This window comes from Drosophila kikkawai, chromosome 2L (assembly GCF_030179895.1).
Source record: "Drosophila kikkawai strain 14028-0561.14 chromosome 2L, DkikHiC1v2, whole genome shotgun sequence".
NCBI classification, from domain to species: Eukaryota; Metazoa; Arthropoda; class Insecta; order Diptera; family Drosophilidae; genus Drosophila; species Drosophila kikkawai.
In genome coordinates, this window is record NC_091728.1 from 22,190,134 (window position 1) to 22,215,030 (window position 24,897).

Here is a 24,897-nt window from a genome sequence, read left to right on the forward strand (position 1 = left end):
GCAAATGAGGAACTTTATTCATATCAAAATAAGCCAGATTAGAGAACTATTATTGTTTTATTATTAGTATTATTCCTATAAAATGAATACAAAATAACAATTTCACTCTAACCAAACCTAAATAACATTTCTAAAATAGTAAATAATTAACACACTTTAACAAATGTTAGCTAAAATGTTTGTCCCACTTATATTTATGTTTAAAAATATCATAATTTTGTTTTCAAGTGGGCAGTGCCTTTTTATTTATTATAAAACAAGCTAAAAATGTCCGGAAGAAGTTGACTTATTTTACGACCATTTTAATTTGAAGTTTATAGCACGCGCCATAAAAAAAAACCCATTAATCATAATGGAGGACAACATTTAGCTGGCATCCATCCAAGTGGAAACGGATCTTTGCTCTGCATTGCTCTCCGAATTTTGAAATTTGTTTAGATTCTAAAATTGTTTAGAATACGCTGAGCAAAACAAAAGCCAATTTATGCTCATTTTCGCTGGCTCTTGTGCTCGTGCTTTTAAAATTAGCATAGCTGCCGATTCTCTGCTCTGATTTCATTGCATCGCAGACCTCCGAACAACGCAGTTGCAGATTGTCGCAAAAATTTATTGTCTGCAAGATTTACATCATCAGTGAAAATCAGCAGAAATCAACAGAAATCAAAGGATTTACTTCAATGGAAATCTGCGGGCTGTAGTATACAAAATGTATACAGTATTCGTACACATCCTGTTGATGGCAATACCCGTAGTGGCAGACCGAAATCAGTTCATGGTGGGTAAGTTTCATCTGAAAATAGGTCAAACTGCTGCCTTTTGAATACGAGTCTTGCACATTTTCTAGGCAGCATTTTTACATCGGACAAAGATGAATCGGAAATCGCATTCCGCACTGCAGTGGACCGAGCAAACATATTGGAGCGCAGCATAGAGCTGGTGCCCATTGTGATGTACGCCAATACGGATGACAGTTTCATAATGGAAAAAATGGGTAAGAACTTATGGGATATTGGGTACAGTCCATTGACCTAGTTTTCTAGAAAGAATTTCTGTATTTTCATATTTATAAAAAACCTTCCTTTACAGTTTGCAATTTGATTTCACAAGGAGTAATTGCCATTTTTGGACCTAGTACTGGCAGCAGCTCGGGCAAGTCTAGAAAATAATCTCTTAAACTACACCAAAATTATAATATTTCTTTATTTGTTTTTCAGATATAATTGCTTCAATATGCGATACCTTGGATATACCTCATATTGTATACGATTGGATACCCAATGAGTCTATACCGGATAGAGAACACTCCACCATGACGCTGAATGTTCATCCGGATAACCTCTTATTGTCTCAAGGATTTGCTGAATTAGTGCAGAGCTTTGGTTGGCGGAGTTTCACAGTTGTCTACGAGACCGATAGGGGTTAGTATACTATTAAAGAGTAAATATATTTATTTTTAGATATTTTATGACATTTTCAGAGCTTCAACAGCTGCAGGATATCTTGCAAATCGGTGAGCCTAGCAGCAATCCCACAACGGTTAAGCAACTAGGACCGGATGACGATCACCGACCTTTCTTAAAGGAAATTAAACTCTCCACGGACAACTGCTTGATCCTGCATTGCTCTCCGGATAATCTATTGCCCATATTGCAGCAAGCCAATGAGCTAAAAATGTTGGGGGAATATCAGGTCTGAAATTCTATATATATTACTAAAAAATATTATAATAATTAGAATTATTTAAGAGCGTCTTTATCCCCCTACTCGATACCCATACCATTGAGTTTGGAGATCTGTCTGGTGTTGAGGCCAACATTACCACAGTTCGTCTTATGGATCCCACGGACTTTCATATCAAAAATGTGGTCCATGACTGGGAGGAGCGTGAAAAACGCGAGGGACGTTACTATAAAGTGGAGCCCGAGCGGGTGAAAACGCAGATGATTCTAATCAACGATGCTGTATGGCTCTTTTCAAAGGGTCTCACTGAGCTGGGAATTTTCGAGGAACTTGCTGCGCCGGAACTGGAGTGCAGGCGGAAAAAGCCCTGGCCCTTTGGCAAGCGCATCATAGAGTTTATGAAGGCGGTGAGTTTAGTTTAAAATAATAAAACAATACATTTAAATTCAGATTCAATTGGACTAACAAGTATTTTTGTTTTCAGCGCTCGGAGGAGACTGCCACGGGCAGGATAGACTTTAACGAGAATGGCCAAAGGAGCTTTTTCACCTTACGCTTCATGGAACTGAATGCTGGTGGCTTCCTGGACCTGGCCACCTGGGATCCGGTAAACGGTCTAGATATACTCAATGATGACGAGGAGAGCGAGAAGAGAGTGGGCCAAAAGCTGTCAAATAAAACCTTTATTGTGTCCTCTCGACTGGGAGCACCATTCCTCACATTGCGGGAGGCCGAGGAGGGAGAAATCCTTTCGGGCAACTCCCGTTATGAGGGCTACTCCATTGACCTCATCGATGCCATTGCCAAAATGCTAAACTTTAAGTACGAATTCCGTATGTCACCCGATGGCAAGTACGGGGCTCTAAACCCGGTGACCCAGACATGGGATGGCATCGTGAAGCAACTGATTGATGGGGTAAAATTCCTTAATTTTAACTTAATTTTAAATACTTTAACATATTTTTTACTTCCCTCTTTAGAATGCTGACCTAGGCATCTGCGATTTGACTATGACATCTTCACGCCGCCAGGCTGTGGACTTTACGCCGCCTTTCATGACCCTGGGCATTAGTATTCTGTTCTCCAAGCCACCCACTCCACCCACGGATCTGTTCTCCTTCCTGTCTCCCTTCTCGCTGGATGTGTGGATCTACATGGGTTCGGCATATTTGTTTATATCCCTGCTGCTCTTTGCCCTGGCTCGAATGGCGCCCGACGACTGGGAGAATCCGCATCCATGCAAGGAGCCCGAGGAGGTGGAGAACATATGGTCCATAATGAACACCACATGGCTATCCATTGGGTCATTGATGGGACAAGGCTGCGACATCTTACCAAAGTAAGTAGGAATTTGGAAAAATTAAAAAGAAAATATTTAAAAAATATATATAAACCATTCCCCTCTAGGGCCGCCTCCACAAGATTGGTCACTGGAATGTGGTGGTTCTTTGCTCTGATGATGCTAAACTCCTACACGGCCAATTTGGCCGCCTTTCTTACCAATTCCCGCCAGGGAAACTCCATCAATAATGCTGAGGATCTGGCGGCTCAGAGCAAAATTAAATATGGAGTTATGACCGGTGGCTCCACCATGGGCTTCTTCCGGGATTCAAACTTCAGTACATATCAAAAGATGTGGACGGCCATGCAGAGTGCCAGTCCCTCGGTGTTCACCAAGACCAACGACGAGGGTGTAGAGCGGGTGCAAAAGGGAAAGAATCTGTATGCTTTTCTGATGGAGTCCACCACGCTGGAGTATAATGTCGAGCGAAAATGTGATCTGGTGCAGATCGGAGGATTGCTGGATTATAAGAGTTATGGCATTGCCATGCCTTTTAGTGAGTATTAACGAGCTTAAAAAAAACTTAAACTAAATTATGGGAAACATAATTAACTACCCATCCCGTTAGACTCTCCATACCGCAAGCAGATCAGCGGAGCTGTGCTCAAGCTGGGCGAACTGGGCCAGTTGGCGGAACTGAAGCGGAAATGGTGGAAGGAGATGCACGGCGGAGGCAGCTGCGAGAAGAGTGACGAGGAAGGCGGAGACACGCCTGAGCTTGGACTGGAGAATGTGGGCGGAGTCTTCCTAGTGCTGGGTCTCGGTTTGCTCTCGGCCATGGTGCTTGGTTGCTCCGAATTTCTGTGGAATGTCAAGTCTGTGGCTATTGATGAGAAGGTAAATTTAGAAAATTTAAATAATTATAAATATATAACCCACTTTCCCTCAGATTTCACTCAAAGAAGCCTTTAAATCAGAGGCTCTTTTTGCGGCCAGCATATGGATTACCACTAAGCCTGTGCATACCAGCTCCGGTTCGGGCGGCTCATCTTCAGCCGGTTCCAGCTCCTCATCAAAGTCCAAAAAATCCAGATCAAGTCACTCCAAGCATTCCTCGAAATCCCAGGGTCTGTCTATGAAGAGTCTCAAGAGTTCAGCGGATCACGATGTAGAGGCCTCAGTGCACAATAAATTAAAGAAAATCGGTTCCATGTTCTCGCTGAAATCACAAAAGACCACCACTCCGCCACCTCAGCCGCCGCCGATAGGATGGAAAGTGGACAAGTCCACACAGATGGAAGAAGAGGACCGACCTTCGGAAGAAGAACCTGAAGAAATCCCAGAGCCAGAGCCCGAGCCGGAGCAGCCGCACCACCGACATCATCACCATCATCATCATCGCCACCACCATCATCATCGCCATCAGCCGGAGGAGGATTCATCGCCCAACCAACGGATTAGCAAATTGAGTAATGGCGTTTGAGAAGAAGAGTTTTCTTATATCACTTTATCAGCTACAATTTCTAACATGTCAAGCCCTATAATACGTAAAGAATTAAGCATTTAATAGAAAATTTAAATATTTGATTTCAAAAATTGTTGCTCAGTGGTTGCCTTTTCAAAAAGATCAAAATATACATAAATGTTGACCAATAATAAAAGTCTATACATTTTTTCAAGGGTAAAAGAACACGGAATGTTTATCGAGAGAAAAAATTTTCATAAATATTCCTCTCGAAAAATTTTGGATATATCGAAAAGTATCAGAAAAATGGTATACAACATTTTGTATCTTTTTTCCAATGGTCTGATTAATTAAACAAAATATCGATTTTAAATAACGAATTAACTACATTTTTTTCACTCCTACTTGAAATGAATATCCAAAGGAAAAGAAAAAATATTTCCCACAATTAAGTATCGAAAATATCGAAATTTGAATTATTAAAGACAAATCGCTTTAAAGGTTAAGATATCGATATTATAAAATAAATATCCGAAACATTTTAAATAATTTATTTTCGCTTTTACTGATAATAATTAAATTATTTTGAATATTCATTACCAAGAATTAAAGTATAAACTAATGTAAAACTCAGCCGGAAACTGATGCGATTTATTATCGATATTTTTATCGATATTATAAAATAAATATCCGAAACATTTTAAATAATTTATTTTCGCTTATACTGATAATAATTAAATTATTTTAAATATATTTTAAATATTATAATATAATATATTACCAAGAATTAAAGTAAAGTAATGTAAAACTCAGCCGGAAACTGATGCGATTTATTTATAGTATCTATCGATTTGTTTATCGATTATCGCGTCATCTATCAGTTCTACATATATCGATCTTTACTGCAATCACCAACAAAGACACAAATAAAACAATGTTTCTGCTTACGGGGTTTTTAAATTTTTATTTGCTTTTATAGTTTTGTAATTTTTTTTTAGTTTTTTCTGTTTTTGTTTTTTTCGTTTTTTTTCTCTTTTCGTTTAATTAAATTAACTTATTTTGGGCATATATTGACATACATACATATACGATTAAAATTAATAAATCATATGCATATAAGTATTGCTTCGATATTTGTAAACATTTCACTTGAATACTTAGGATAATAGTTTAAATTATTCTGATCTTTTGTCACATTTTAAATATTTGTAATATTTATATGTTAGATTTATGTTTTTGCAAAGCTAATTGAATACGTTTGTTACACTTCTCTTCACATTAAGGTACAGTTTTTGTTGCTTATCCACTTAACTGGCTAACATTCTTTTTGGATTTTTGTTGAGCTTCTGTCGCACAATTTTTCTAGTCATCACCATCAGTATATAGATATTATATCTACGACTAATCCTATATATCATACAAAAATACAGAGCTAGAATAAGTGCATAAGAGAGAGTCTTTCTGAATTTGGACAAAAATAAATTAGCGGAATGAGAAAACTAAGAAAACTTTGCCAAAAATATTTTCACGCACATATATACAGAATTAGATGAAAATTAAATATAAATTAATACTTTTTTTTAGATTTTTTTGAGGAGTATTTTTACTGTCTTGTTAGAACTTAATTTACTTTTTTTTGAGGGCGATTTAAGAAAGGAATTTTCTAATATATTGCTAACCCGCCTGCTGTTTGTCTACAATGACCATATCCCTGTGGCTGCGGCGGCGTTGTCAATCCTTGGCAGCAATGGCCACTGGCGGAAATTGCCGCTCGTCGTACAGCTTCGTTGGAGTGTCGATGGCATCACAGAGCTTGCGAAATTTGGCAGAATCTGCAAATAAACATTATAAATGTGTCTTCACAATGAAAATGATGTAGGAAGTACTCACCAGACATGGCATCCGCCTGGTCACCACGCAGAATGCTCGCATAGCTGTTGTCCGGCATGGGATCCGGATTCTCGATGAGCACACTGGCCGCACAGCTCTTCAGCATGGTGAGCGAGGGCTGTGCCGTGGCATTTGTGGACTTTATCTGCGACCTCACAACGCTTTCGCTCAGCTGCAGCTCGATCACATCCTCCAGGGCGCCGCGCAGATCATGGACAGACAACAGCTTGCAGGCACCGCCCTTCTCCGCATTGAACTCGTGCACGTAGAGGAAACCATCCTCGCAGGCGATGAGCAGGCGCAGCTCCTTTTGGACGCGGGTCAAAGCGCAAATGTGCTTCAGGCCCGCCTGGGCTAGCTGCACTGTGGCAAAGGATCGATCCTGGGACAGAACTTCGCTGACATGCGAGGGCAGTAGGAGCGAGGACACCGCCTTGGAGAACATTCCGCCCCAGCTGGCAACTGGCGCGGGCGCACTGTTGACCTCCTCAGCAACTGGAGGCACACTCGCCGATTCCTTGGCCGCTTTATCTGACTTGGCAGCCACTTCCGCTGTAAAAAAGGAAATTAATAACTGCTAAACTCGACCCGAAATCAGCCAACTACTCACCGATGGCCTTCAGTTCGACCGACTCCACGGCCCGGGCATCAATCTTGAAGACGTGGACGGTTTCCGTGTTGGAGGAGGCGCAGAGAAAGTCGCCGCTGGCCGAGAAGACCAGCGAGGCAATGCGGACGCAGCTAACACCCCGCCGGAACTCCTGCACCCGCTGGCCATTCTTAACGCAAAACACTCGGATGACGGTGCCGCGCTCGGAGGCGGTGGCTAGCAGAGAGCCGCTGGGCGAGAAGGCCAATGCCGAGAGGGGCGTATCATGAGCCTTGATGGTCATTCCCGTGCGCAACTTGCTGGCGTTGAAGATGCGCAACTCGCCGCTGGTCTGGCACACGGGGAAGGCCAGGTGCGAGTTGAGGGACAAGGCACAGAGACCCTGCTCGTTGGGTGCTATATTCTCGATGGAGTGCAGGATTTTCATGTCGCGAATGTCGTGGATGTGTATGCTCTCCGCCAGGCACACAATCAGCCGCTGGCGATTCATCCGGACACACAGGATCTCCGAAGGATAGAAGCAGTTGCAAATGTCCTGCTTCTTCTTGAAGTGCAGCATCTTAAGGCAGTTGGGCTTCTGGGCGGTGACCAGCACCACCAGCGAGCTGTTGAACAGGCGCTCCACGATCCGGATTTGCTCGGTATTGTCCTTGGCAAAGATCTCCTCCACCTTGTCCTGGCCGGCTATCGAGTACAGGCGCAGGCCCGCGGGACTCAACACGGAAAGGGAACTGTAAGAAATTAGAAGAAAATATATAAGTAATTAATATATAATTCATATATTAAGGGAATTTTAATAGAAATTCTTATATATTTAAGCTGATTTATATTTAAAATTAATCATTTTCTTTAGGAAAATATATTGCTTTCATATTTAACCTTCTGACCTAACTCTTGACCTCTCTTCCACACCGCACAGAAAAAAACCAAGCAACCCAAGCAAAACAGTAGAAAATGTTTCATCAAACAACTACTTAATAGTCACTAATTAAATCTCATATTTATTATTCAATTAGCCCTCTCGGGCTTCCAAAAATTGCCGTAGCGGACGGTATTTCACGTCCCCATGGCGGGGTATTGGTTAAAGTTTTCAACTAGCAATAACCGCACCTCAGTAGAACTTCATCGGTTACGGTATTGCCACTGCGCAAAGATAACCTTTCGTTCGCCGGGGACCTTCACTCCATGCCGGCAGCGCCAGAACCAGTTGGGAATTGTATGCGCACACGCACGGAAAAATAAGTCAAGCAAACGACTTTCGTCTGCCGGCCAAAAGGTGCAGCATGCTTTTGGGCAGTTGTTGTTCTTGTAGTTCTGGAAAAAGGGGGTGGGAGGGAGTTGGGCTATTTTGGGTTTCAAGATTATTAAGGGCTGATTTCTGTTGCAGCCGGCAGCTGCATTTGGTCATTCTGAATGATGCATCAGGATTGCAAGGGTTTTTTTATGAGAATTGATTTAAATCAAATATAAGAATATGTTTTTTTGGGTTTTGTATTTAACATTCATATGTATGTATCTATTTATATATAAAATAGATAAACAACCACTTGTTGAGCACAAGCAACAGGTTATAAATAAATCAATAAAATGTGTACATTTTTGTTATTAATTAAAGACCGTCAAACTGATTCAATTATATGTGTATTTGGTTGTATTGCATTTTCTTCAAAAATATTGTTAAATTAGATATTTTTTAATGTTACCTCTTTGTTAAGGGAAAAGAAAGTACATTTTTTACCTATTTCTTTGTGGAAAAGTAAGTTAATTTTTATACCTATTTATTTGTGAAAAAAGGCTTCAAGATTTCCCTAAACCAAAAATATATTATTGAATATAAAAATATACATAAATATTAAATAAATTATTCATAAGTCTGTTTTAATTGCAAACAAGCTAAGATGCAAACTTTCTTTGTTATAATATTATTTTTATTAAATTAATTATTTTATAATTTTTAATTGTCATTAATGTATTGCATTTAAACCATGAAAATATATATATTTTATATTTTAAAGCCCTTTTAGATAAAAATAATTTTAAAAATAATAAATCCCTCCCAAAAATGGTTATCTTGGTTTTTTGTTAAAACAAAACTTGACTATTTCAATCAAAAACAAACAAAAACTATGTGTAATTTATTTTATTTGTGAAATTCCCTTAACTATTTTGAAGCTATTGCCTCCACATTTAGACTTATTTCCTACTAAAAGCAATCTTGAGATCAAGCTTTGAACATTTTCGATGCACTTTGTACTCGGTGCCTATGGCCACCCCTCAAAGAAGGTCGCTGGGCGAGAGCTGGGACTCGCCCTCCGCCAGGTAGATGTGCATGGCCTTAAAGAGCAACGCAATGCCCAGCTGCTTCTTTTGCTTCATCGTCCAGGACTGGGCGGGTCCATAGTAATCGCCACGCTTGAGATTCGTCAAGTGCGCCAGGCCCATGGCATCTATGATGGAAGCCTCGCGGGTGTACGCATCAATGGGCATGATGTTGTGGAAGACATGCAGGCAGACGACTCCACTGCCGTGCTGCCAGATTTCCAGGATGCGCTCCAGCTTCCTGCTGCCCATTTTGCCAGTAACAGGCGGAGGAGAGCGGAAGACTTCAGGCTGCAAAGTTCTGAATCCACCACCTCGGGCTCCAGTACCACCCGCCTTGGTCTTATCCTTGTCCCGTTGCTGGTGGAGCCGCGTGTGCTGTCTCATGGCATCGTAGAGATGAGCATAGGGCCGCGAGGACTTGCCCTTGCCCACGTAAAATATTGAGTCCAAGAACCGCTGCCACACCCCAAACTTGTCCAAGAAGGCACTTTCACCGGGCAAATTCCGCGAGATGCGCGGATCAATCAGCATGTAGATGAAACTCTGCTTGATGTGGCCCTCGCGCAGGTTCTTCTTCGGCAGACCCGACTTGGCGAAATGATCCGCGGAAGCTGCCTCATGTGGTAGGTAGTCGCTTATCCTGGCGAAATCCTCCGGCGAGCGCAACGTGCGATGCAACTCCACGGAGTAGCGTATCTGGGCCTCCACCGCATGCTTCTGGGCCGCCAGGAGAGCCTCCGTATTCCGCTTGTACTTGATCAGCTGCTTGATGTACAGCCGCTTTGTGGTCTTGGTAATGGGACCCACCGGAGCACCCAGCTGGGTCAGCTCCCGGCGCAGGGCATCCGTTTCGTAGTCCAGCGGCAGGGTGAGATTCGTGCTCACAGTGCTGTCCAGTTCTGGGGATTTCTCTACCAGTGGCCGCTTGGCGGGCTCCTGCTTTTCTGTATTCTGCAGAAACTTGGCCTCGTAGAAGACGAGGCCATTCTCATCGTCCGTGTGCACGTAGGCTTCCTTGATCTGCAGGAAATACTCATCCTGGCGGGGGGAGATTATCGATTCCGCTTCAACCTGCTCCAGCATCACCTCTTCCTCCTGCTCCTCACCCTGGGCTGTAAAGAAGCTATGCTCTGGCTCCGGGGCAACAACTACTGCCCGCGAGACTTGCTCTACCAGGTGCTCCAACACCTGGCGGCCCGAGCCTGGTGCCTCTTCCTGCTGATCCTTGGGCTTCTCCTCGCTGCGCAGTTTCTGCTGCAGATGCTGTTCATAGTTGAAGTCATCCTGGCCCATGGCCTCCTCCACCAGGGCCTCCACATGTTCGTCGTACTGGTGCAGCAGGGATTGGCGAGCCCGCGAGCGCTCCACCTTTTCGCGCCAGCTTTCGATAAGCGACCGCTGCTTGGGATAGTCGGGATCCTCGTGCGGGGCCGTCTCCCGCTGGCTCTGTATAAGCTGAGTAAGATGGGCCTCGGTCAGGGCAAAGAGATTAACAGACTCCTCGTCCGGCAATGGAGGTATACCACAGTCGTCTGGAAACTTGGGCTGCGGCCGATGCCGCCTGTGGGTGATGTTAATGTAGTAGGGTGACGTTGTGTCATGGTTATATTTCAGCTGGTTGGGGGTCAGACCGTCGCCGGGCTGCAGGTGTTGCCGCTGGCTCTTCAGTCGCTGTTTCTCGCGGAAAATGTGGTCCCGCAGCAGCTGCAGCACCTCAAAGTGGCACTCCTCGATGGCATAGTGAACCGGAAGCTTGTTCTCCTCATCAGCCAGATCGGCACGAGCTCCACGCTCCAGCAGCATTCTCACCAGCTCCTCGCGTCCATAGATGCTCGCAATGTGCAGGGCCGTGGTCTTGCCATCGCACAGCGAGTCCACGTCGAGGTCGGGGCACTCGAGGAAGCGTTCCAGGATGCGGCGAGCCAGCTCTCCGTTCCGCATCCCGCAAACGTAGTGCAACGGAGCCAGTCCCCGTTCGCAGGGCACGATGCCAGCGTTGATAGTATTCCGCTCCAGCATGGACATGATATCCGCTTCGTTCTCGTCCTCCAAGGCGTCCAGCAGGGTCAGTGCCAGGAAGTTAGCCCGCTGCTCCATCGCTGCTGCTCTGCAAATCGATTTTTCGCCATGCAATTCCGCGCTCTAATTGCAGAAATTAGTTGTTATTTCTTTTTTTAATTCTCGATTTTTCAATGTCAGCGCTTTTGTTGTTGTTTGGTATTTTCGCGAGTGTGGCCGTTCTTTCGGTATGCAGCTAAAGCGTTGCCAGACGTTTTAAGTCTGATGGGTACTTTTGAGCGCCACATTTGAAACCGGTTTTTATTATTTCAAGCAATTATCGCCGCATTCGGTTTTTGATTTTTGTTTTGGCACATAATTGGCCTGCAAAGCACGCCCAAAGCGATGAGCAGCCAGCATTATCACGCTCTGAGAGCGCAACACGTGTGGCTACAGCTACATATTTTGTAGTTTAAATGAATATTTTTTGCTCATGAAATCGAAACTAGTTTCCCGCCGCCGCAGACGTAGCCGTCGCTAAAATGGGGCCCAAGGTTACTCGGCCCCCTTGTTATGCGATAGCGCTTTGAGGTCTCCTCAGCTAGCTTTTGTTGTTGCCTTTGGAGGCTTTATTTTTGCGTGGTCTTTGGGGTTTGTTAGTAAACAAACGCAGTGATTAACAAAAAGAAAATAATAATAATATGACGCATAGAAATTGTTAACGATTCTGGTTATTATTTAAGGATGTGACCTCATGGAATGTAGTTTCTTAAATACGGGTAGTAAATTGATTATTATAGAAAATATTTTATATTTTCAGCAAGTAGAAATAGGATTTATAAACTTGATGCAAATAAATTTGGCAAAAAAAGCAATTACATTTATGAAATAATTATAGACAGTCTTGCAAATTTTTAATAGAATTTTAATTGTTAACCCAAGTAAACAAAAATATTATTTAGTTTGTTTTTCTGTTTTGTAATCGTAACTTTGTTTGTAAACAATCGCAGTTGTTAATTTCTTACAAGTGACGCATCGAAAATAAAAAAAATTATATATTTTCACGAAAGTCAAGAGTGCAATCCAGTTCGTTCCCATCGAAATATTACGCTGAATGAGCAATTGCAACTTAACAAGTAAATAAACAGCAAAGTCAAAAACAATGGTGATGAGCACAAAAAAAAAAAAAAGAAAACCTCGATCAAAATCGAAAATAATTATATCTTTGTTCCTTGAGATACAAAGATAGTTATTAGAAATATATTTTTACATATTTTCTTATCTCATTAAAATTTGTAAGCCAAAAAATTTAATTGAAAAATACCTCTTGCATGTAAAACATTTTTTTTAACTATACTATGCGTTTTTTATAGCCAGTGACTACTGTTCTACATTTCTGTATCGCGTGATTACAGTGCTGTAAAAATGTATATTTATTATTTAAAAAAGTACTATCATTCTGCATTTTTAGAACGGAACTAATAAACCCCCGCGTAGCAATTAACTTAAAGATAATATAAAAATAAGATGCATAACGGCAATACAATTTTTTTGCACTGCTGCCTCACGTGTATGCCCTGTTGTCTGACCAATTGAAAGCCCAGGCCCCCTCCGTCCGGGAGAGGTAGGCTCGAGCAAAAGTCAAAGGAAATGCCCCGTTTGATAATATTTGATTTGATTATTTTTGTTATGTTCGGCGTTCTGGCGTGCATTCACCTGGGCAGGCTAATTGATTTGTTTCTGATTAGAGAGCCTCCGTTTTTCCTATCTCTCTCCCCCTCCCTATAGCCTCTCTGCCAGAAGCTTCTTTGTTCTCTTTCGCTCCATGACGCGCATACATCAGCTGCCCATATTTATTGCAATCTATTTTTTTTCCTCCATTTTCGCCATAAGTGGAAATATTGATTATATTTGCTGGTATTTGCTTTCTTTCTTTTTCGTTATGGCTAGGTAGGGAGAGCGAGGGAGATAGCAGCTGTGCAGATGACACTTGCCCTGAAGTAACGGTACGCTAAGATTTGCATCTTTTTTTTTGTTACTGTTAATACGAGAAAATGACATCAGCTGAGCGAAAATAATCGAAACAGTGCATAAGCGAAACTGGTTAATTAAGCTTGAGATTTAAAGCTGTGTTTGTGAGTGTAAACAGTGGAGGTCACCTTTCTAGGGACTAATTATTTGTAGATTCACAATACTAAAATGTTTAATAAAAGAAAATAAAATTTTGAAATTGGTTTAAAAGCAAAATAAGAAAATATTTTCTAAGTAATTAAGTAATTATTTATGTGAGAAAGAAAGCAAAACAATACAACTCTATTTGCATACAATGCTATAATTTTGTCCGCAGTTTTATAAAGCTGTTTGCATTGGCGAATCGCTCTCGTCAGCTGTTGCGCATTATACACGCGAATGTGTGCCAGTTGTGCGTGTGTGGGTGCCTTCAAGACACTGGCCAACAAAGAGAGCAGACTCGAATGTTTGTTTGTGGGTGCAGCCAGTGTTGGTTAATAGTTAACCCATTTAGTTTCCTGTTGGACAGTGTATGCGGTTACCACCCCCCTCCCACCTATAAAAAAAATGTATTTCATAATAGATGTATGTATGCATGTCATTGTTATTGGAACTGCTTGTTTGCATGTTCTAATAAACTATATACACACATACAACAAATGACGCCAATTCACGCTCACCTAAACACACACACTGCCAAACATGTCAGACAGTTACAGTTGAGCTATTAACAAGACACCACCACCCCCTCCTTTCTCCCACCTCATCCTCAGCAGCTGTTTTCGCCTTGTTTATCCATCTAATTTGTGTCGATTTTTGTATCTCAATTGTTTCTTTTTTTTTCGCTCGGTTGACCTTCCTGGCTTGGAGCCCCAAGGATGCACGTATTTGTTGCTACTTACGTAAAGTCCTGGTTGAAGTTCAGCTGATATGTGGCCATGGTTGCTGGGGGTTTTCTCCGCCTTTGCTGATTTTAATCTCTATATCGCAGATACACTTTCACTGGCCTTTGGCTTGTTTTTGGGGCCCTATCTATTTTTTTCCGATGTATCTTATTGCACTTTTTCACCGTTCACAAAAAACACAGTACTACGCAGGCGGATGAGCAGAGCGAAAATGTTCGATTCGATTTCTGATAAATTAAATTCGTTTTGTTAGCGTCGGTCGTCTTTGTTGTTTTTCTGCGACTGTTTTTCTGTTTTCTCGTTCTATCTATCAACAAATTCCCCCTACTCCATATACACCAGTGTTGGCAAGTTAGCTAACTTCGGGCCAGATCTGGTATATTAGTATATAGCCTTAATTTAAACTTAATCAACCATATTCTAGTTATAATTGTATTCGTGACATTACCGATTTATTTTTTAAGAAATTTGATTTATTTTACTTTTGTTTTTCTTATCAAAATTATAAAAAATATAAATACATTCTATATTTACACACTTAAATCTTTGTTACCACATACTAAAAATATACCACAATCTAGTTCCTACCAAATATTGAGCTGCCAACTCGCTCTTAAAAGAACACCAAAGCGGAGTATTTTCAGGCAACGCGAAAACAGCCACACTGAAGGTCACAATAGAAAAATAAAGCCTTTTTCTTTTGTTTTAAACTACGATTTTTTAATGTAAAAACGCCTGTTCAGATACCACAAATATGCACAATCGTCCGCCCGCAGTGCTGTGCAAGCAGAGTGCTTAGAATTCGGACAAATGACGCGTGTTTTCAGTGCCAATTGTGCGGTGTTTTCAGTGTAGTATACAACTTTTTGTGTCTCTACGAAAATTTTCTCCCGTTCTCGGGGACGCATGAAAAATGGCGGCGTCCTCAGCTGCGGCTGCGGCGACCACAGTTCCGATTCCAAATCCAAACCACATCCCGCTACCCACGGAGGCAATCTCGGAGGAGTGCAAGGACGACGACGCCCTCAGCTCCACACTCCACACGTGCGCCAATGATCCGGACTTTGCGGTGATTTGTGCCTTCCTGCAGAAGTTCGCCAAGGACTTGGGCCTGAACTTGCCGAATTTCAAGCATTTGCAGGAGTGGCTGACCAACAACGATGAAGGTGGGTTCCGTGGGCAGGTTTGGACGCTCCTCTAGAGTGGAAAGTTTGTACTTAGCTGTAAAAATGGATTTATGGGGGGTTCACTTGTATAAATATTAAAGGCAGGGCAAAGATGAAAATCAGGGAAAATAGTGTTTTCAATTGGCTTGCCAGGTGAGAGAGAGAGGGGCTCTCTTTTGCCACTCTCCGAGAGCTCTCTCCGGATTGTTTGTGGTTGTAAGAGTGGGAGGAAAAGAGAGGAAGCTCGCAAAGAGCTGAATTATTTTTTTTGTTGTATTTTCAACAACACAAACAAAACAGTGGAATGTTTTATTTTTTTTTAGATCATGCATTTGGTGTAATACTATTAATTTTTAATGCACTACAAAAATAAATTCTAATATGAAGAAAATGTGAAAAATTAGTCTAGTTTTTATTAATATTTTATTTTCCTAATAAATTTAGTTTAATTAATAATTTTTTTTATTAATTATATTTTGGATCAGAATTTTTTTTTAACAATTAAAAAGAATGCTTATTATTATTATACTAACACAAATGTATTTAAATGTTAAAAAAAAAACATATTTCTTAATGAATAAATTAAATTTTTTAAATTTTGTCCTTGTTTAATATTCTAGGCCTGTAATATAAATAGAATTTTAGCATTAAAATAACTGCCTGCAATGGTTTATCATTTTTTATGTTATCCAAAAAATTATAAGTGATTTAATTCATTTACTTTCCCATCTTCGCAGTTGCCGAACTAAGAGACCTGCATATAAAACTACTGCGAAAGACCCGTAAGACGGTCCACGAGAAGAGCTGGGAGTCGGCCCTCAGCAAGTTCTGTTTCGGTTACTCAGTCCAGGATGCCTGGGAGATCGAGCGCTTTGGCTATAAGAACTCCAGCCTGAAAGTCAAGCTGCGTATATTTCGTGTAAGAATTAATACTTAACGTTTCATTACGCTTTAACTCACCATTCTCTTTTTCTCCAGGAACTCCTTGAGAGCCAGTTTGAGCGCAATGCCAAGTTCCGTGCCCACATCCTTACACTGAACGCAGACACTCTGCGATCGGAGCCCATTGGACGGGATCGACTAGGCCACGCCTACTGGCTCACCCAGGACGCCGACTGCAACCTGCGCATATACCAAGAGCATCTGGACGAGGAGATCTGGCAGGTGGTGGCCACAAACCGGGATGAGTTTGTCAATCTTATCGCCAGGCTGCGTGGCAACGAGGTGGTGCTGCCCTCCAAGGACATTGGTGAGGCCGACGAGGACACCAGTAGCAGCAACAGCTGTCCGGCCAAGCCACCGCCCCCAGTGGAAAGGGAGGAGGAAGAGGATGACGAGGAGGATGAAGAAGAGGAGCCACAACGAAAGGAGGAGGCACCGGAAGTCGTAAAAACAGTGCCCAATCTGAAGATTAAGCTACGTTCACCCGATCAGGAGGAGCAAAAGGCCAAAAGGGTTAAGGTGATTATCATTAGTAGAATTCTGTTTCAAGGGAACACCTAATGGGATCCTTTTCTGTTTTACAGCCCCTGCTTATCAGTCAGGCCAAGCTGGGAGGAAATTCGTCGCCGGCCCCGGCTAAAAAGCGTTCCATTGAGGACGTAGACAGCAGCCCCACCGCCGCAGCATCGCAGGAGGAGCAGCAAAAGAAACATCGTCCCACGCTGCTGGACACCAAGCGCATCAAGAAGCCCAGTCGTTACGAGAGCACCAAGGATGAAAACGAAGGTGAATCTGGCGAGGAAGAGGAAGAAGGCGACGAGGAGGAGGACTCGGAGTTGGATGAGGGCGAAGAGGAGGATGAGGAGGAGGACATAGACAGTGCAGCGGCTGACATTGAAGAGGACGATGATGATGAGGACGAAGAAGTGGGCGAAGCTGTCGAGGAACCAACTGTAGTGGTCCGCGGGGAAGGATCCGGACGCGAAAACGAGGCTATTCCAGACCACGATTTGCTGTCGAGTAACTTTAATTACGAGGACAATCTCGAGTTCAGTGAAATCATCGAGGATCCTGTTCTCTATGTCTCCAGTCAAGGCAGTGGCGCCGAGTGCCTGGTGGGTAATGGCCAGCACGAAGCCCCGGCGGAGGAAACCACTTCGACTCAGTCCGAGCCCAAGGCCACGTTCTTCTTCGGCGAGCCGGGATGCCTCAAGCTAAGCCCCATGAAGCAAAACCAAAAGCCAGAGGCAAAGCGCAGCATTTTCGACAGCCTGGGCGGTGAGGAGAAGACCAATGGGGACAGCCAAAACTCCAGGGAAGAGACTCCGCCGCGCAACGGCAGCGAGCTTAAGGAGATTCCATCGACTACTGAGGCTGCCGCTGAAGCTGAAGCTGCTGCACCCAGCGAACAGAACTCCGATGAACAGGTGGTTAACGAAACGACAATCTCAGAGGAAAAAGGGAGCGAAGCACCCAAGTCACCTGCAAATACAGATAAAGAGGAATCTAAGAACAATGTGATGGATAAGAATATGGAAATCTCCAATGCGACAGAAGCTAAAGAAGAGCTTGCCACGAACATCAAGGACGAATTTGTGCAAAGTAAATTAGAAAACGATGGACAATCATCACAAGCTTCACAGGTAAAAGGTTCTGAGGAGAAGGCAGTCCCCCTGGAATCTTTGAATCAAGAAACCGAGAAAGCAAATGGCCCAGTTCCAAACGAAAGCAAACTCACCGAGGAGGACACACCCTTAGAGGCCCATCAGGAGAAAGATGAATTTACCACAAGCAGGACTACCCTAAACAATGACAATTTTTCAATGGCAACAGAAGCAGTTAGGGAAAACCAAAATGTAAAGGAAATTGAAACCGAAAACGAAACTAAACCGGAAGCGGAAGCGGAAACGGTAGACAGCTCTGCAAAGGCTACCTGCAAATCTGAAAAGACTCTAGAGACAAAATTGGTGAAAGAATCAAGCGAAGATAGTATTAAGCCAGAAAAGACTACTGAAGGTGTGAAAAAAGAAAGTCAAGAGAGCTTAAAGCCAGAGTCTGTAGCTAATATTAATATAAATGAGCCAGAAAAGCCAGTAAATGAGCAAGAACCATTCTCCAAACTAGCTGCAGATCAGACTAAATCAATTTCTAGCAGCGTGGAAACTATAAAATCCACCGAGGAAGAAAAGAAAAATGTACAACACGAAGTGCCCAGTACTTCTCAAGGCAAAAATAAAACCGATAATACTGAGGCCATGGAGAAAAACGCTTCCAAACCGATCGAGGCTAAGCTTCCTCCTGCACCGCCCAACAGAAAACGTCGTCTAAATGACTGCCAGCCTGCTCCCAGGAACTCCACGTCCGAGAGCGAAATACAGGAAGAGGAGATCCAGTTGCAGGATAATGAAGATCCTCCTCTGGACGACCTGGATGTGGGCGGCAAACGCATAAAGATGCGCCCCAAAACATCCAATGTGGAGGTCCGGCGCAAAGTGGAGGCTCAGAAGACACAGATCGAGGAGACAACATCTTCCAGCGGAGAGGACGATCCGCGCAGTCGTCGTAAGATCATAGCCCCAAAGAGACACCTAGAAAAGACGACGCCACCAAAACAAAAGCCCACCCTGGCCGAAATTATTGAGAAGAAGCTGAAGAAGACACCGGAAAAGGGACCGCCGGAGAAGCCGGAAGCTGTGGAGGAAATTTCCGAGAAGCTAGCAAAAGAGAAGACCCCACCTCCCCCGCCAGTAAGGGAAGTCACACCACCACCACTTGTCTCCTCCTCTAAAAAGTCGCCGGTAACAAAACCGCTGAAAAAGAACCTGCTGCTTACCCAGCTAAGACAAGGAGATGACAGCGAGGAGGAGGCTATTCCCAGAAAGCGGACAAACAGCGACAATGCCCTGCCAGAGGCCACAAATCCCAATGCTCCCCTTGGAGTCCCTGAAGCCACGCAGCATCGGAAGCGTCGCAGCAGTGAAGAGGCCAAGGAGGTCACCTCCAAGGAGTCCTCTGAAAGTGCACCTTCTGTGGTCTGCGAGAAGCTGAAGCGCAACAACGAGCAGGACATCAAGGAGGAGGCTGAAACTACCACAGAGGAGGATCCACTGGCATTGCCAGCCAAGGACTCGTCGTCACCGCCTTCTGTCAAAGAACCAGGCTCCATCCCTGAGGGATCAGCAGCAGCCCGTCGGTCTGGACGTCGTGGTGGAGCCGCTGTAGTTTACTCCGAGCTGCCTCAGCCCAAGAGAACGCGAGGTGGAGCCAAGGAGCAGTCTCAGCCAGATGTTAAATCGGAGGTAAAGCAGGAATCCGATGAAGAGAAGGAGGAGGAGCAGGAGGATGAAGAAGAGGAAAAGGAAGCCACTCCAGTGAAACCAAAGGCGGAAATCAAAAAGGAAGAACCCAAGGCGAAACTGGAAAAGGAAAAGTCTTTGGAAAAGGAGCAGCCCGACAAGGAGGAACCCAAAGAGGAACCCAAGCCCAAGGTGGGCCGGGGACGTGGTCCGCGCAAGAAGCGTGAAGTGGACACCACCAACATCATCGAAGCCACCGACTCCGAGACCCCCGTGCGTCAATCCCGTCGCATTGCCCAGCAGAAGATCAAGGAGGAGGCTGAACGCCGCAAGCTGGAAGAGGTTGCCCTTCGCTCCATGAAACAGGAGCTCAAGAAAAAGAAAAAGGCCGAGAAGGAGGCTGATCCCACAGTGCTGGAACCCTCCGGCGAGGAATCTGAAGAATCGGAGGCCAGCGAGGCGGCGGAGGAAGAGGCTCGCAATAAGAAGAAAAAGAAGTGTCCCGGCAAGGATGGCGCCTGGTCATCGGATTCCGAGGAGCAGCCAGAAAGCGAGGAGGAGGAGGAGGAGCCTCCGCACTATGACACGGATCCGGGCTCACCACTCTTCCGCTCTGACCATGAATTTTCGCCCGAATCCGAGCTGGAGGATGAGTCGCAGGTGGTGCCCATGAAGCGGGCACGCACCGTGCGCAAGGAGAATGCCGCCGAGGAGGAAGAGGACGATGCGGAAGAGGCGTGCCAAGAGTGCGGCAAGTCGGATCATCCCGAATGGATACTGCTCTGCGACACACCCGCCTGCAACAAGGGCTACCACTGTTCCTGCCTCTCTCCCGTGCTCTTCTACATCCCGGAGGGCGACTGGCACTGTCCGCCCTGCCAGCAGGAGCAGCTCATCACCGCCTTGGAGAGTCAGCTGGAGAAGTTCGATGCCTTGGTGGCCCAGAAGCAGCAAGAACGAAGGCTGGCCGAGGAGCAGGCAGAGCGGGATCGTCAGGCAGCTGCCCATCTGGCGGCAAATGACAATGGCGGCGACAAGAGGAGGAACAAGGACGATGATGATGACGATGAGGAGGAGGAAGATGAGCAGGAAGTCAAGGTGGACAAGGTCAAGCGACGTCGCGGCGATGGGCGCAGCAACAGACGTGCCGCCAAGCGAGGCACCAGGCGTCGACGAGGTGATGAGTCTGCCTCCAGCAATGGCAAATCCGCGGGCAGTGGCTCTGGCTCTGGCTCGGGCTCCAGATCCGGCTCCAGCAGCTCTAGCAGCAGCAGCTTCTCGGACTCGGACGATGAGCCCATCTACAAGCTGCGCAAGCGGCGGCAGATCAATGTGAGCTATCGCCTCAACGAGTACGATGACCTCATCAATTCGGCGCTAAAGAAGGAAATGGATGAGGTGGCCGGTGCTGGGAATCTAGGACGCGGCAAAGACATCTCCACCATTATTGAGGCGGATAAGGAGAAGGCGCAGGAGCCTCCACCGATGGCCAATGACGTAAACAACGAGAATGAGAAAAAGCAGCAGCAGGAGAAGTCAAAATCAAAATCCAAATCCAGTGGCAGCTCCTCCTCCGATGACGAGGTGCTACTCAAGCGCAGCAGCAACAAATCCAGCAAGCAGCCGCCGGCCAAAAAGAAGCCCCGCAAGCTGACCACCTTGGATGTGAGCAGCGAGGAGGATCACGGCAGCGACGAGGACTTTAAGACCTCCAGCTACTCGGATGAAGACACCTCACAGTCCGGTTCCGGGGACTCTGACTCTAGCCTGGAGGTATACAGGCGGCCCGGCAGAGGGAAGAAACAACGGAAAGCGGCCAGAAGAGCAGCGCGCGAGAGACGCAAAGATCGCAAGTTTGTGGTAGAGGAGAGCGACGAGAGTGAGGAGGAAGTGCAGCGGCGCAGCACCAAGTCCAGCAAGAAGAAGAAGAAGGAGGACTCAGACTACACGGAAACGGAAACCGATGACGACGACAACGGTTCCGAGCTATCCGAGAACGTGGACAGCGCTGATCTGTGCGATGATACGACTTCCGAAAGCGATGACGGCGCCTGGCATCCCTCCAAAAAGAAGAAGAAGGGGTCTTCAAATGCCAAGAAATCCAGCTCCTCGTCAGCCATAGCCAGGAAATCTCCGAAATTAAAGAAACCCGCCAGTCAGCCAGCTAAGAAAACCAAGCGGCTAGAGTACTCCGACGACGACATCAGCGAAAGCGAACCGGAAGAGGATGAAGATGAGGATCGCGACGATGATGATGGAGCACCCCTCTCAGGCAAGGGTTCCGGCAAACAGCCACGCTCTCAGCCCCTTAAAACCAGTGGCTCCCTGGCAGGGCAGTCGGGCAAGGGAAAGGGCAAAGGCAAGGCCAAGAAAAAGAAGGCAGCATCCTCTTCCGATGAGGAGGAGGAGGGTAACGCCTCAGATGATCGCACCCGGACGCGTGGACGCCGCTATGCCTACATCGAGGAGGGTAAGTAATGGGATTTCTCAGGCATTTTCCGGGTTTAACTCAAATAAAATCCTTTCCAGACGACGACAGTTCCGATGGCGGCATTAAACCCGGTGTCCACCGACCTGACACACCGCCGGAGGAGCGTCAGAAGTTTATCCAACGGCAGGAGGAGATCAAGCGTATGCTGGCCGAAAAGAATGCCGAGGGAGCCAAGCTGGCAGCCACTCCCCGCTTAACGCCCATCAAGTCAGGAGGAGCTGGAGGAGGAACTGGTCCGGAGAAGCGTACGCCCGGCAAGGCCGCCGGTGCCGGTGGCGATTCTCTGTCCACTGTGCCGCTTTCGGTTATACGGCAGGCCAAGGTGCTGGACATCGACTACCTGCAGCGCAAGGGTGAGACTATTGGCGACCTGGATGACGTGGATGAATCGGAGTTGGATGATGCCGAGCTGCCCGATGACTTGCCCGATGATATGGAGGACATGGATGCCATAGCACGCATGGTGGAGGAGGAGGAGCAGTTCAGTGCCGCTGCGGCAGCCCGGGAGCTGCCCGGAGCCGAAGAGGTATTACGCACCACGCCCTCCAAGTCCAAGCAAGCAGCGAGCAGGGCGGCTCCCGAGGTCACAGTTCCGCCTCCTAGTGCATCCGGCCTGCAGGAGCCACATCGCAAGCGTTTGCCCATGCCTACGATGCATCCGCCGCTGCTACGCCATCAGTTCCCGATGTCCGTCAGTCAAGGACATCCGTCAGCCTCGCTCCTGCCACCACAGCCATCGCCACACGGGATGCATCCCATGCTACAGCGTCATTTGTCGCAGGCGGTGCCGCCACCCCAGGCCATGCAGCTGCTACAGAACGCCTTGTCCGCTCCGCTGGGACAGCCTTTGGGAAGGGCCAACTATGCGCCAGGTCCCCCAACGGCTCAGCATTTGCCGTTAGTTATGTCCCATCTAATGCAGGCTGCAGTGCGTCCGCCCGATGCTGGAGCGGCAGGAGCTCCCCCAGCCGACACCAAGCCACGTGGCAGACGGAAAAAGGTCACACCGCTCAGGGATCAGCTGCAGAAGCAACAAACGGCGGCAGCTGTCACGGCGGCCACATCATCATCGGTGGCTCCGGCGGCGACGGCTTCGGTTCCAGCGGAAAAGTTAAAGGGACCTCAGCCCCAACCTCTGTTTAAGCCACACGAGGATGCTCCTCCACACGCTACTCCCAGCGCTCCCTCGCAGGCCTCTGTGATCACCCGGATGCCGCCGGCCCACCTGCCCCTACCCCATGGACGGGGACACGGACACGGTCATGGTCCACCCGCCGGCATGTATCCCAGCAGCGCAGAGCTGGCCCGCTTCTATAGTCAAGTGGCTGGTCAGCCGCCACCTGTCTCCGCTGCCTCCACTGGATCCCGCTCTCCCTCATCTTCGCCTGGACCGCCGCGTCACCTTCTGCGTCCGCAACTACCGCCTGGTCTTCCGCCACCGCACTCAGCTTTACGTCCCACCTATGGACCGCCGCCACCACTAAGGGGATCCGGCCCGCCCACATCGACGGCCAGCGGAAGTGGAGGAGCGCCGAATACACGTCCGCCCTACCTCCACGGTGCGGAGCATCACGGCGGGCCTGCCGGACCACCAATGGGAGGAGCTTATGGCTCTGGACCACCACCAGCACGTCATGCATCACCCCACTTGAATCCGTACAGGTAAGTGAGCGAATATCTGCTTGGCAGGGGAATCGATTTTACCTGTAAATCATCTTGCAGAGCGCCACCCATTTACGGCAATCCCAACTATCCGCCTCGTGTGGGAGGAGGACCGCCAGGAGGACCTCCAGGACCTGGTAATATGCGACCAGGATCTGTGGACTATGCGGCCGGACCACGTAAGTGACATTATTATTGGGAGATTGTGCTTAATTAAGATTAAGCTCTTATTTATCGATTAATAACCCTGCTTTTATCGCTTTCAGGCGGATATCCTCCCTATGGCTACTATCCCCCGCCGCCACCACTGAGCACGCCGCCTTCCCAAGCACCGCCCAATTCGGTGATCGTCAGTGTTCCGCAGCTGGTGACAACCACCAATCACTCGGTGTCCGCTTTGACACGTGCAGGCAAAGCTCCCCCCGCATCAGGACCGCCGCCTCAAAGTGCACCCACTCTGCCACCTGCTGCAGCATCATCCGTAGCACCTGTAATCACCGACAAGCCAACGGCTACAGTGGCTTCTGTGATTACAAGCAAAAAGCTAACCACTTTGGGTGCTTACCCCATTAGCAAATCTCCGCCAGCCGTAGTGGGCGAGGTTTCCAGGGCAGCAGGAGCCACCAATTCACCGGCGACCCTTGCCGAAGATGACTCGGGATCGGCTCATGACACAACAGCGCCGCCAGCTGCCACGGGTGCCACGGCCGTGGGCGAGTTTAGTGGCTTGGTGAGCTACTTTAGTTCGCAGCAGGACGACTATGACACATAACAAACGCCGGCGGGCGCCTAAGGAGAGAAATTCTGTAAATATATGTAGTAGCTGATAGCTGTAAGTGAGGATTATGGAGTACTTTAAGGGCAGGGGCAAGGGGTCTACAAATATCCTGCTTTAGGCCACTTATCGGAAATTTACTCCCGCAAAAGCAATTTAGACGAAAAATCTTTTTGAGAATTTTTTTAATATAATTTTGAAGCATGTGGAAATATACTACGTTGTATGATAATCTTATGAGCTGATTTGATTGTTTTGTGTTGTATAGAAATTTAGTTTGACCTTTTCCACTTTAAATAATTTATTTATTTTACCTATCCCATAAATTTCTGTGCTCTTAGAGTTCTTAGCTAAAGCAAAACATCAACTTCATCTAGTATTCTAATTTTAGATGTATATTTTA

At 46.1% G+C, this 24,897-nt stretch overlaps 4 protein-coding genes, 1 long non-coding RNA gene and 1 other non-coding gene across 8 annotated transcripts; 2 read left to right on the forward strand and 4 right to left on the reverse strand.

Moving 5' to 3' along the window:
- The first annotated feature begins 487 nt into the window (after positions 1 to 487).
- Positions 488 to 4,606, forward strand: clumsy. 2 transcript variants are annotated; one of them, XM_070283254.1, is made up of 11 exons: positions 488 to 779; positions 845 to 991; positions 1,087 to 1,149; positions 1,215 to 1,418; positions 1,478 to 1,689; positions 1,746 to 2,087; positions 2,150 to 2,596; positions 2,661 to 3,019; positions 3,088 to 3,518; positions 3,591 to 3,859; positions 3,912 to 4,606. In XM_070283254.1, exons 1-11 carry the CDS (start codon positions 707 to 709, stop codon positions 4,443 to 4,445), a joined length of 3,081 nt encoding a protein of 1,026 aa, XP_070139355.1. In that variant the 5' UTR covers positions 488 to 706; the 3' UTR covers positions 4,446 to 4,606. The 2 variants fall into 2 exon arrangements, with proteins under 2 accessions (XP_070139355.1, XP_017020812.1); XM_017165323.3 differs by having other exon boundaries at positions 489 to 779; positions 2,165 to 2,596.
- Positions 4,607 to 5,364: 758 nt separating this feature from the next.
- On the reverse strand, positions 5,365 to 14,496 carry Atg18b (Autophagy-related 18b). Its single transcript, XM_017165363.3, has 4 exons — positions 14,160 to 14,496; positions 6,928 to 7,658; positions 6,318 to 6,869; positions 5,365 to 6,259 (listed from the first exon to the last, which is right to left on the reverse strand). Exons 1-4 carry the CDS (start codon positions 14,195 to 14,197, stop codon positions 6,159 to 6,161), a joined length of 1,422 nt encoding a protein of 473 aa, XP_017020852.1. The 5' UTR covers positions 14,198 to 14,496; the 3' UTR covers positions 5,365 to 6,158.
- LOC121502520 (U4 spliceosomal RNA) lies at positions 7,943 to 8,082 on the reverse strand. The gene has a single exon (XR_005991038.1). It is a non-coding gene; the product is annotated as a U4 spliceosomal RNA (small nuclear RNA).
- On the reverse strand, positions 9,066 to 11,739 carry LOC108073643 (ankyrin repeat and LEM domain-containing protein 1). The gene has a single exon (XM_017165362.3). It carries the CDS (start codon positions 11,344 to 11,346, stop codon positions 9,202 to 9,204), a length of 2,145 nt encoding a protein of 714 aa, XP_017020851.1. The 5' UTR covers positions 11,347 to 11,739; the 3' UTR covers positions 9,066 to 9,201.
- A 311-nt stretch (positions 14,497 to 14,807) lies between the features above and the next one.
- Positions 14,808 to 24,491, forward strand: LOC108073634 (microtubule-associated protein futsch). The gene is made up of 7 exons (XM_017165346.2): positions 14,808 to 15,328; positions 16,066 to 16,247; positions 16,307 to 16,789; positions 16,855 to 22,036; positions 22,096 to 23,719; positions 23,780 to 23,898; positions 23,986 to 24,491. The coding sequence occupies exons 1-7, from the start codon at positions 15,076 to 15,078 to the stop codon at positions 24,489 to 24,491; spliced, it is 8,349 nt and encodes a 2,782-aa protein (XP_017020835.1). The 5' UTR covers positions 14,808 to 15,075.
- On the reverse strand, positions 24,069 to 24,709 carry LOC138928342 (uncharacterized). Of its 2 annotated transcripts, none has more exons than XR_011444868.1 (3): positions 24,574 to 24,709; positions 24,285 to 24,523; positions 24,069 to 24,207 (listed from the first exon to the last, which is right to left on the reverse strand). It is a non-coding gene; the product is annotated as an uncharacterized lncRNA (long non-coding RNA). The 2 variants fall into 2 exon arrangements; XR_011444867.1 differs by having other exon boundaries at positions 24,093 to 24,231.
- Between the last annotated feature and the right edge of the window lie 188 nt (positions 24,710 to 24,897).

Bases quoted from the DNA above. Each gene is read 5' to 3' on its own strand.
- LOC108073634 (XM_017165346.2), top strand. From the start codon at position 15,076: ATGGCGGCGTCCTCAGCTGCGGCTGCGGCGACCACAGTTCCGATTCCA. The intron at 15,329-16,065 runs GTGGGTTCCGTG...CCATCTTCGCAG, and splicing joins GCTGACCAACAACGATGAAG to TTGCCGAACTAAGAGACCTG. The intron at 22,037-22,095 runs GTAAGTAATGGG...AATCCTTTCCAG, and splicing joins CTATGCCTACATCGAGGAGG to ACGACGACAGTTCCGATGGC.
- LOC108073643 (XM_017165362.3), bottom strand. From the start codon at position 11,346: ATGGAGCAGCGGGCTAACTTCCTGGCACTGACCCTGCTGGACGCCTTG.
- Atg18b (XM_017165363.3), bottom strand. From the start codon at position 14,197: ATGGCCACATATCAGCTGAACTTCAACCAGGACTTTAC. The intron at 7,659-14,159 runs GTAAGTAGCAAC...AATTTCTTACAG, and splicing joins AACTTCAACCAGGACTTTAC to TTCCCTTTCCGTGTTGAGTC. The intron at 6,870-6,927 runs GTGAGTAGTTGG...CCTTTTTTACAG, and splicing joins GGTCGAACTGAAGGCCATCG to CGGAAGTGGCTGCCAAGTCA.
- clumsy (XM_070283254.1), top strand. From the start codon at position 707: ATGTATACAGTATTCGTACACATCCTGTTGATGGCAATACCCGTAGTG. The intron at 780-844 runs GTAAGTTTCATC...CACATTTTCTAG, and splicing joins CCGAAATCAGTTCATGGTGG to GCAGCATTTTTACATCGGAC. The intron at 1,150-1,214 runs GCAAGTCTAGAA...TTTGTTTTTCAG, and splicing joins TAGTACTGGCAGCAGCTCGG to ATATAATTGCTTCAATATGC.